Below are 12,051 nucleotides of genomic sequence, written 5' to 3'. Positions count from 1 at the left end.
CCATGAGTTAGTGAAAAAATTGTAGATTCCCCGACATTACTAGCAAAGGGGTCTGGGGGAGCGCTAGGAGCTCCCCCAGCGCGGGGCGAAGCCCCGCCGCCAAGCACTATTTCTGATATTGAAAACCAACAAAATGTATTCTGAGGTATCTACTGTGCATTTTCCTGCTATTAAAAAGTTCTATTTAAAAAACCTAATGTGCTATTCTTACTGACTTAGACCCTCCCTCGTCGTTCGGTGCATTTGCCATCAAGCTGTTTCCATAAAATTGTGGTCTCCCCGCCATTACTAGCAAGGGGTCTGGGGGATCGCCAGGAGCTCCCCAGCGCTGGGCGAAACCCCGCCGCCAAGCACTATTTTTGATATTGAAAACCAACAAAATGCATATTCTGAGGTATCTACAGTGCATTTTCCTGCTATTAAAAAGTTTTATTTCAAAAACCTAATGTGCTATTCTTACTGAATTAGACCCTCCCACGCCGTTCGGAGCATTTGACGTCAAGCAGTTTCCATAAAAATCTGTCTCTGGTAATGTCTGAAGCCTCTTCCCACCTACCATGAGGACCTCCATGAATGAATGGCGTCAAGTTGTACTAGGATATCATTGCAACTCTTCTTATGCGTAATTCATTTTGTCGGAGAACATGTCCCGCAAATATCATGCGTCGTTCTCTCACAATCTTACTAAGGGGTCGACTCCCAGTTCGGCATAGGATTTCCTTGATTTAGATCCGATCTCTATAACTCCTGAAATCTGTCTTAGCCATCTTTGTTGAGCTATATTTAGTGTTTTTCGATTTCGGTAGATGACTATTCACTGCAGTTTATTAATGGAGCCCTGCCACTGGTAAAAATGTGTAACCTCTCTTGAATACGCTCTTGGAATTAAGTGACTGTAGTTTGCATTTAGATTTTATATCGAAAAGAGAAGTTTTATCGTCAAAATCTTCTGTTGGGGGTTTTCCACCTCAAAATGCTCTGTAGGGGGATCTTAGACTCAAAACCATCTGGAGGGGTTTTAAACTTTAAAAAAAAAAAGCCATCTGTAGAAGAAACTCAAAACCCCCGATTGGCTTGTCTACACTCAAATAATTTTAGTGTGTAATTTGCTTTTTTTTTATATTGAAGATGTATTTTTAGCACCAAACCCCTCTGAATGGGGGTTTAAACTCAAAACCCCTTTCGGCAACGCTCATAGCATTTTGAGTGCGTAATTTGCTTTTTTTCTTACACTGAAGATGACGGGGGGTTTAAACTCAAAACCCCTTTGACTACGCTCATAGATTTTAGAGTGAGTAATTTTCTTTTATTTATATTGAAGAGGTACTTTTTAGCTTCAAACTCCACTGGAGGGGAGTTTAAACTCAAAACCCCATAGACTACACTCATAACATTTTTAGTGTATAATTTGCTTTTTTTTATTATTAAAAAGAGGTATTTTTTACAAGTGGGGTTTAAACTCAAAACTGAGTCAAAACCCATTTAGCTACGCTCATAACATTTTGAGTGCGTAATTAGCTTTTTTTTATATTAAAGAGGGGGGGTTATCGTAAATTTTAGACGGGGTTTTAAAATCAAAATCTTCCTTAACTGTGCTCTTGGAATTAGGGGATTTTCGTTTGCATTTTTTTTTGTTTTGTTTTATAGAAGAGGGGGAGTTAACTGCAAAAACCCCAGGTAGGGGGTTTAAAACTCAAAACCCCTGGTAGGGGGTTTTAAACTCAAAACCCCTAGTAGGGGTATTTAAACTCGAACCGCTCTGGTAGGGGTTTTAAACTCGAACCCCCCTGGTAGGGGTTTTTAAACTCGAACCCCCCTGGTAGGGGTTTTTAAACTCGAACCCCCCTGGTAGGGGGTTTTAAACTCAAAACCCTTTTGGTTGTGCTAGGGCAAGTGATGGTTTAGTATTAAAATTTCACCTAAAATAAACAAAATCAAAGCAAAAAATCAATCACTAAATTTCGACTCCCCCCCCCCCCCAGGGGGGGGGATTTCATTTCGGGGGGGGTTTGAACCCTAAGAACCCCCCCCTGGCTACGCCCATGCTTTTGTCACTCCCTACGCAAACCAAGCTATGGTCTGCCTTGGGATGATTCACATTTTTGCTAGCGTCTTTTTTTTTTGGTGATAGCCCTTTTATTAATATAGATATGTATGCATATTATAAGCAAATATATCCTTAAACATAATAATATATATATTGTTTTTAATGTCTATTTTGTGTGTGTATGTCACCAGGAGATATGGAACGAAGTGTGCTGGGTGCTCCCAAGGGATTTCCCCGAGCGACCTGGTCCGGAGAGCCAGGAATAAAGTCTTTCATTTGAAATGCTTCACCTGCGTGGTCTGCAGGAAGCAGCTGTCTACAGGGGAGGAGCTCTACGTCCTCGAGGAGAATAAATTCATATGTAAAGAGGACTATATAAATAGCAAATATGCTGGTGAGTACCACAATTACATCAATCGCACCCACTCCCTCGGGAAAAGTATATTTATAGTTTTTCATTACACCTCATCCATACTTTATTTCTATTTTTTTTTAATGTGGGCTTTAGCTTTTGTGGCGATATATGTTTGAGTGCCAGATGACAAGAATGTCTCGATGTTACGATGAGATTGTATTGATCAGACAGTGCGTTTCTGGTGTAATTATTTAGTATACATTTCTCGATTAAAACAATTACTGAACACTCCAACACTATAGGGATGCAGGAGATATAAATGTAAACTATAAATTCAAAACTGAGATCCTCAAATAATAAATACAAAACTTTTATTCTGGAACTAGGAATCACTTTAATAACAAAAACGCACTGTACAATACCATTTAATTAAACCAATTTGCTGTTGTCGGTCGAGCTCCTTAACTATGTTTTTTCTGCCTACGTCTATTTCAAAGAGAGCGAGGGGGGTTGTGTAGTTTTGATAGTTTGTTCTTCATTGTTTCTGATATTCTTGAGGAAAATATTGAAACCTGCTTCTTGATTTGCATTACTTAAGAAATAATTAACAGGTGGACCTTTTGAGGGCCACGTTCGAGTTTGAGTGAAAACACAAACTCTCTTTGTAATGTTTTTTTGTGTGTCTATTTCATGGATTTAACTAGTTTATTACGCCTTTGACTTCAATCCACGATACACCATTTTTTTTAATTTTTGTTTTTGTTTTTGCTTCTTTACTGTTCTTATAGTTTTGCCTCTCGGGTGTAAGCTCAAGATAAGACAAGATCTAACGTGGCTTGCGTGCTTAATCACCTCACATTCCACCCCCCCCCCTCCCCGCTAATTATAACCTGGCATGTGAGCCTTTTTTTGCCGGAGATCAGACATGGATTTTTAACCTCGGCTGAACTGAACAAAAATATGTTCAGCTCCTTCTGTCCTCTTTTGTGTCCGAAAACAAAAAAAATCTTGATGCATGAGAAATTTAGACTGGAGGAGTCAATGGGACTCGATTAGGAATAGGTGCAGACTTGGCGCCCTACGCCTTTAGCTACAATGCTTTGCCCCGACACCCCCTCCCTCCTTCACCCCCTCGTTTTGCTTGCCCAGGGATGAATCTTTTTAATTCTGTAAAAGTTGTCAAGATGTGGCCAGATGGAAGGCTTCATATACTGCCTGGTCGTGGGGTATACGTTTTGAGCTGTGATCTCGATGGTCCCGGGCTTGAATCCTGCCTGGCGTCCTAAGGGAGGTTGGGGAAAGGATGTTAAATTCCAAAGGAACAACCCCGAAACAAAACAAAAGAAACTTTCTGCGACGCTAAAGAAATTACATGTTACATACATACATACACCAGTGTTTGACCTCTTGTCGTAATTAAACATTATGACCCGGATGTGTTTGTCGCCATGGCTCTTATAAGTTCCTCTGCACCCCTTTCCTCTTTTTCATTTGTTGCGTTGTTGACACTAACCCGAACCCGAACCCTAACATGAATCCGTTTCTTTAAAATCGTTTCTTGAAAGTCAACGAACAATTCATCTAACATTGAAATGGAAGCTTTGAAATTAAGTTTCACTTTATCTTTTGTTCCGTTCAGTTTATTGAAAAACATCACCCTAACCCTAACGCCCTAACGCCCTAACACCCTAACCCTAACGCCCTAACGCCTACAGATCGATCGTGTTCATACGAACAAATATTTCCTCCAAAACAATTTTTGATCGGTAATATATCTTGTTTGCTCACAACCTTACTTCGACAGAGATTTACTTTAAAAAAAAAAAAAAGGAATCGTCATTCTTTGGCACTCCTAGGATTGAGATGAACAGAGAAGCGAAACCTAGTGTAGTCTCCCCCTAAACAATGTCCACATAGGAATTTAAAAGAAAAATGAAAACTGTACTTTCAGTTCGTCAATTACAGACTTTACAGTCTAGGCCTAAGCTAATCCCAGGATAGGAGACATTTTGATAGAGTCTGGTACTTCCTGTGACTAGAAATATGAAGGTGTTGGTCTGATCATGTACCATTTAAAACAACAACTTTTATTATTATGGTAATTCGATCTATAAGGTAATAGTCTCTTTTTCTGGATCTGCCAGGATCCAGCTTTGTTAAAAGGAAAACAAAATTCACAGTTGTCTTCCCTAACAGCGAGGGAAAGGAAATGACCGTTTACGTCCAATAGCTTATCGCCTCTCATGTTTGGGTCATGCCGCACTCCCCCAGCCTTCACTGTCTGTCAAGTGCCTCACGATTGGTTGCATTGTGTATTCCTTGCAGACGGCAGTAAACAAGCGAAACTCATTGAGCGCCTTGACAAGGAACGTGTCATGCGAGATAATCCTTTTTTTTTTTTTAAATGTATCTTTATAAAAAAAAAAAGGAGAATAGTTTCCCCTTGCCATTGTTTCTTTGATTATTTTGTGTGAGATTTAGTGTCTACCCTGCCATATTCAAACACATTTAAAATTCAACAGCTGTCATTAAAAATATCCTATGTGAATGTGTGTGTGTGTGTTGTGGGGATTTAGAGGGAAAAATGTATCAACCTATCACAAAACAAAGCAGTACTCTATATTTAAAGTTTCTCACTGCCATAGTTTATAGTGCTTCTTCTTCCGTCTATTTTTGTTTTTATATCTCCCTTCAAAAGTTAAAAACGACGAACCAAAAGCTTAAAGAAGTTACATTCAAATCAGCGCATTCGGCTCAAAGATTAAAACTTTTTACTACGGAAGCAGTGCCGGACTTACATAAGCACAGGGCTCTGAGCCTGGGATTCTCACCTTGTCACAGTATGAGAAGACAAAATAAGAGGGGGGGGGATATTTCGGAGCCTCTCTAACTAAATTATTCACACATGAACTATCATCAACTAACGAATGAGAAATGCATATAACGAATCTAGAGCTGCTCTACGTATAACAATAGCAAACCTAATCTTGGCTATTATAAAACTAAGACTGATGTCAGTGTCAACCAGGCCTTAAAAGAATTTGGACGGTGGGGGCCTGTGGGGTGGGGGCTGGAGGTGATAGGAGAATAAAAGGAATGGGAATAAACTGGATTTGAAAGCTGCGAGATTTAGCAGTCTTGGCCCAATCCTTAACTTTAAGTAATAGATCCTCCAGCTTGCGAATTATATTGATGTGTGTGTCTGTGTGTACATGGTTGTACGTTTCAATCGATATACATGCCTATAGCAATTGTGTGTGAGTCTCGGGTAAGTTCACTACAAAATAGAGCCTTAGACAGAACTGGGGGCGAAAAGCTTGCTTCATTCTTGACCATTAGAAAGATACTTTGCAATGGCCTAGAGCAGTGTTTCCCAAACTGTGTTCCACAGAACTCTAGTGCTCCCGCGAGGCCTGAATAGGTGTTCCTCGAACTACTGGAATAATTAACTAGCAGGCCACGACGTGAATTCATCTCTGTAAAAAAATAAGCAAAGTGTTCCGCTAAATACTCGGAATGTGAGAGGTGTTCCGTTAAGGAAAAAGTTTGGGAAACACTGGCCTGGGGTTTCCTGGGTTTCCTGGCTAAGGTTAAGTTCTTGCTTAAATCATTTCACTTCATAACTTTAAGAATCTACCAGCATCTTTGATGGAGAACTAAACTGAGCGAGTTCAAAGTGTATGCACAAAACAGACATACACACAACTTCTAACCTACTTCTGTTACACATAAAATGATCCGCTTGTTTTTATTTTGTTTTGTCAGTCCTAACGCATGAAAAACAAACCCACCAAGCCATGGTCATAACTCATTACTATGAGTGGAGTTTGGCGATCTATTTACTGCTATTTGATTACGCCAACACAATGCTATGATATTTTTGTTTGACTTTTTCCCCCCTAGATATAAACATTTTCTACTATTCGACAGCTCCTTATCACTTCTGGACACCAAAAAAAAATATCTTCAGGGATGGAGGGGTTCCTCGAGCTTGTACGAGGGCACTTGCCACTCCAAGAAATAGGGTAACTAAAGGCTTAACATAAAGAAAGGGGAAGGGGGGAAATTTCGGTGCGTACAAAACGAATATAGAGAGAGCTGCCTTATAAGGGACATCGTTGAGCAGATAGCAAACTGAATAAGGTCTGAACAAGGGAGTGAGAGAGCAAGAGAGAGAGAGAGAGACGCACACAGAGGTCCGCATATCGAGGGGAGAGCCTCCACTGAATACGAGTGTCAAAGATGGCGACCGCTAGAGTGTGTTGTCGGATTCATGACACTCCGTGAAGTGCTGGACGATGAACTCTTGTGGACACCCCAAGAACAATTCGGTCCGCAGCGCCACCACGCCCTCTCCCAAAGCGTGAAAGGACACTTCAGGAAGTTGTTAAGCAGACGCCAAGGGCGTGTACAAGAACAGGGCAGTGGTCATTCAGATTTTCTCCTAGGACGCTGGACATTCAGGGCTCCTTTTTCTTTTTAAAGTAATATTTTATTTTCCCCTCTCTATACAGGGCGCTACCTTCGCCCCACTTGAGTCTCTATATTCCTCCTCCCTTTTTCTTCACCTTAAATCTTTCTTTCATTCTTCCCGTTCTTCTTTCTTTTCTTTCAATAAAACTCCATTATTGTGCACTTCTCCCCCCCCCTTTTTTTTCCCCCACAATTTTTATTCATTGTTTAGACTATGGGGTATCGGTAGAGGTTTGCAAGGACACTGACCACTACAGGTGGCAGCCAGTGGCAGATTAAGCAACACCCCTGAAGGATTCTAGCATTAAGCGGGGGGCGCCGTTTTTTTTTAGGACATTTCTATACACTCTCTTCAATTCCTCCCTCTTGCCGAATAGGGGGATAGAAATATTAGGGGGAGAGAGGGGATTTGAAACAAAAATCTAATTCGCAAAAATCATAACACTTAAAGGCACTCTGAGACAAAAGACTAAAAAGTAAATTAGAAGCATTTAATATAAACTTAATATAATCTAATACAATACTAAATATAATACTACTAGTCTACCTCTTAAACACACATACATCTAATGAAATACGCAGAAAGACAAAAAAAAAAAAAAAAAAAGATAAAGATACATTTCTTATTCCATATGCTAGGGCAAATTCGTATAAGTGTTCTTAGTTTTCTAGTGCCATAAGAACATGGAACGGGGTCACTGAGAGTCAGTTAGCAAAACAAATAACTTAGTAATGTTTAAGTCTTTAATTCACATGTATTGCTAGATAAACATGGGTAAGTGTGGGATGTTCTTTAAGGAAGCGTGTGAATTGGATGAGATAAGATAAGATAAATCTGTCTATACTAATAAAAACTGCTAAAGTCTTACTTTTTAAAACACTATACTAGAACTACACATCTATGGCGGAAAAAAAAACTATAAATAGCAAGCATTTTGGTGTTTCCGGTGTACAGCATGAAGGAAGTGATTAGAAGCCGTAGTTGACAAAAGTTATTTGATCATTTGTGTGGCACTTTAAAGTACTGCAGAATCACATTTTTTTAAAAAAACCTTTTCCGTGTATAGATCAAATTTTAAAATCGTATTTCGCTAATTAAGGTTTAATATAGCGTCCTTGACATTGCTTGGGTTTTTAGCGTCCTTGACATTGCTTGAGTTTAGCGTCCTTGACATCGCTTGAGTTTAGCGTCCTTGCCATTGCTTGGGTTTTAGCGTCCTTGACATTGCTTCAGTTTAGCGTCCTTGACATCGCTTGAGTTTAGTGACCTTGACATTGCTTGAGTTTAGCGTGAATACCCCCTTGAATAAAACAGAAAAAAAAAACAACTTGGTACAAGCTTTATAATAAACAATGTCATTGATAACAGCTTCGTCTCCGACTTGATACTGCTGGAATGATACTGTGTGTTTTCATTAGACATACATTTATGATCAACTCTATAGATATACATACAATTTTAAACATTGCAATGTTTTTAGTAATACGTTAATTTATGAACAACTTTATAGATGCACATAGAACGTATACATAGCAATGTATACATAAGGAGGCGTGGTGGCTGAGTGGTAAAGCATCTTGATTCCGAGCCGGAGGGTCCAAAGTTCGAAACCTGGTGAAGAATGGGATTTTTAATTTCAGGATTTTTAAGGCGTCTCTGAGTCGAGTCCACCCAGCTGTGATGTGTACCTGTCATTAGCTGGGGAAAAGTAAGGTAAAGGTTTGCTGGCCAGATGATACCCTCCACAGAAACAGATGACTGCATGATCTGATACTACATGAATAATATAGATATAGACTGCTTATGTTAAAAAGGGGGAACTTTACCTTTTTTCAATGTATTCATAAAGTTTTCTATATGAACCAAATATAAGGAGCTTTATACGTTTCTGGTGTGTTAATATTTGTATATATCAATCTCTTTGCTATGTTTGTTTTTAAATCAATTAAATTTACATATAGCATACACGTGGAGGGGGGTGTGTTAAGAGGATGCGGAGAAGGGGGCAGTAGGCACCATGCGGGGGAGAATCGGGGCGTAGTCGTAACGTGCTATAGATTTCAGGTCCTCGGGTCACCTGGCATTGAAGGGCCGATGGCTAATTAATACCGCAGCGGATTTCTCACGTTCGGTTAATTGAATAATTGGATCAGGGGGCCCTGGAGCTCTGGGCTTATCGTACTTGGCCTCGCGTTCATGCAGAATTCGAACCTTTCTCTCTCCCAACTTGTTTTATGTTACCGCGTCCCTTCTACCCTCTCTCGCGGACATTTTGTATTCTTAATCTTTGTCTTCCTTGACACGTAAATCGAATTAGATCTTGGCCTAGTCGATAGTCTGCCTGCTGAAGTTTATACCTCCTTTCTCTTTCACTGACTCTTCTTACTTTATCTTTCTTTCTTTCTTTCTTTCTTTCTTTTCTTTTCTTTTCTTTTCTTTCTTTCTCTTTCTTTCTTTCTCTTTCCTTCTTTCCCTTTCTTTTTCTTCTCTTTTTTTTTGTTTCATCTAGTCATTCGCCATCTTTCTTTCCCTTTTTTTTTTATTTTCATTTTTCTTTTGCTCTTTCTTTTGTTCTTTTTTTTTGTTTTTTGTTCTCTCTTCTTTTCTTTTATCCTTCACGATTTCTTTCTTTCTTCTTCCTTTTTTAAAAATTCTTTTCTTTTCATTTTTCATTCTTTCTTTCTTGATTTCATTCTTCATTACGTACTCATTCGATGAGTTTCTACTTTCCCCACTCCTCCCAAAGAGTTTGTTCTTTCCTTACTCTTCCCAATGAGAATTTCCATACTACAAATAGATGTCAACAAAACGTCTACATTCTTATGTGTAAACCACGAAAATAAAAACCATTTAGGAGGGTGTAAAACGGATACAGTTATATGAGGAGTAGGTCTATTTCAGTCTCTAGCTACTCTCAGCTACAGCTAGCTACTTTCAGCTACAACTAGACTTAGCTTTGGAGAATCGAAGGTTTCATCATTTTTTTTTTTCGGATCATACTCCATATGTCCCCCAGAGAGCCCTGCGCTCAATGGACACAACGCTCTTAGTGGTGCCACGTTTCTCCATCAAAAGCTACGGTCTGCGGGCTTTTTCAGTGCACGGACCAAAGGTTTGGCACTCACTCCCCATTGATCTCGGACAGACAACATGCTATACCACTTTTAAAAAGAACATTAAGACCTACTTGTTTAAAACTTTTTTAGATTAGTTTTTGATTTCAATTGTCGTGTTTGTGTTTGTAATGTTATTACAGCGCCTTGAGCCTACATTTTGTTTGTTAACAACGCTTTATAAATAAAATTATTATTATTATTATTATTATTATAATCTTCAATAGAAATTTTCTGAAATGCCCACGCTATCAAATATCTTTGACCACTCAATGCACTTTTTGCTAGCCCCAAATTAAGTGTGTGTGTGTTTCACCACGACTCTGCGCTGACCAGTAACACTACACATGGATAGTCACCAGATAAAAGTCTGTCGACAGAATTCTCATGTGTAGGAGAGCGCGTGTTCTAGATTTGACGTCTGCATTGTGGTTGGTATTGCAGACGATAAAACGTCATGCCGACCCCCTTTTCTCCCTCAGTAAAATGTATAAAGGAAACAGCAATACTATAGATAGTCACAGAAAGAGAGAGAAAGAAAGAGAGAGGGGGGGGGTATGGGAGAACTCTAACTCTCTAATCTTATCATCGAGTCGTTCCCGTAACACTAAACTTCTAAACGCTCTGTAATAGCAGCTAATCAGGGAAAATGGAGACGGCGAGTAGCGTCCCTTGGTGCTCGCCGAATTTCCCGCCAGAGCTCCATCCGTAGGACCCGACGGCTGAGATTTCCTAATCTGTGCCAGACTTCTCTTGGGTGCATGACTTCGCCTTCATAGTCTGTTTTCAGTCTTACTTAAGGGAAAAGACAGAAGAAAAAAAAAAAAAAAAAAAAACCCCAGAAACATGACAAAAAAATCAAGACGAAAAAAAAGCGACAGGAAATGTTGTTTCATCATTTTGTTTAGCGAGTGGCTCACCCCCGGAGAACGCTGTGAAAAGAGATGGGTGGTTGATGAGGACTTACTTTGAAGACGATGTGCTCACGCAGCTCGCAGCATCCACAACCTCGTCGATTAGTACGCGTGCACTAATTGAGTTACGTTGTTCTGGGACTCGGGGCCCACCCCGCCCGTACAGGACGAGGAGTCGTCTTGGCGGCAAAGACGCGCCGGGGCTTAGAGCAGCCCATAATTCGGCAGTTCCAGCAGATGACATTAACGTGGATTTTACTCGTAAGAATCGGGTCGGACCTCGGACCAAGATTTTGTTTGACCACAATCTTGTCAGATCTTTTTTTGTAATTATCGGCAATTGGACTTTGCCAGCCCTTTTATATATATAGATTTAGCAAAGAATGTAATAAAAGAAAGCTTAAATCACACTCATAAAGAATCCCCCCCCCCCACCACCCGTTTTCTTCAAAAGGCAATTGATAAGACAATTACAACAAAATATACCTAAGTTTGAAATGAATTTTTTTTTTAAAGTTGTTTTATTTTAGTGGAATTTAGAGAACAGTTATGACTAACGATCATGGACCAAATCGAGTAAAACAAGTTCCTTATCTGTAGGCATAGGGCCATGGGTTTTTTATTTTTTTTTTGTTACAGACCGTTTCCGATGCTTGAGATATTAAAAGTTTAATTAATATAACCTTGTATTTGTTGTTAAAATGGTTGAGCCTAAAATAAATAAGGTATTTAATTAAGAATTTAAAATACGACTCAAATATAACAACCTATTACCTGTCATAGCTAGTGCTGCAGAGCTGCCCCATCAACAGAAAATTCCTCAGTGGACACAGTTGTGGGGACAGTAAAGTTTTTGTTTCCCTTTAGAGAATCTTAAATGGGCTAATAGCTCATTTTAAAATAATAATAATAACAAAAATAGGGTTACGAAAACAAAATCCCCCAGACTTTTAATTTTTAATGTTTAATTCAGTATTAAAAAAAAACCGTAAGAAATATGATTGTTTGTATAGCCGTCTTCTCCTCACCACCCCCCTGCCCCGGAACTTAATCTGATCCAATGCTTTGCAATGGAGACGTCAAACTAAACGAGCTGCTAATTAGTTTAAAAGACACTCGGGTGCTCTTTCCCTCGACCACTGTCTCGT

At 39.4% G+C, this 12,051-nt stretch overlaps 1 protein-coding gene across 1 annotated transcript in view; it reads left to right on the top strand.

The window, feature by feature from the left end:
* Positions 1 to 12,051, top strand: part of LOC106079744 (LIM/homeobox protein Lhx1-like) — a 173,629-nt gene that overhangs the window by 29,182 nt on the left and 132,396 nt on the right. Inside the window, exon 3 of the mRNA XM_056005901.1 lies at positions 2,239 to 2,441. Coding sequence (XP_055861876.1) covers positions 2,239 to 2,441 — 203 coding nt within the window. The remainder of the gene's footprint in view (positions 1 to 2,238; positions 2,442 to 12,051) is intronic.

The sequence above is a fragment of the Biomphalaria glabrata genome, chromosome 12 (assembly GCF_947242115.1).
Source record: "Biomphalaria glabrata chromosome 12, xgBioGlab47.1, whole genome shotgun sequence".
Lineage (NCBI taxonomy): Eukaryota > Metazoa > Mollusca > Gastropoda > Planorbidae > Biomphalaria > Biomphalaria glabrata.
This window is presented reverse-complemented; position numbering and strand designations above follow the sequence as displayed.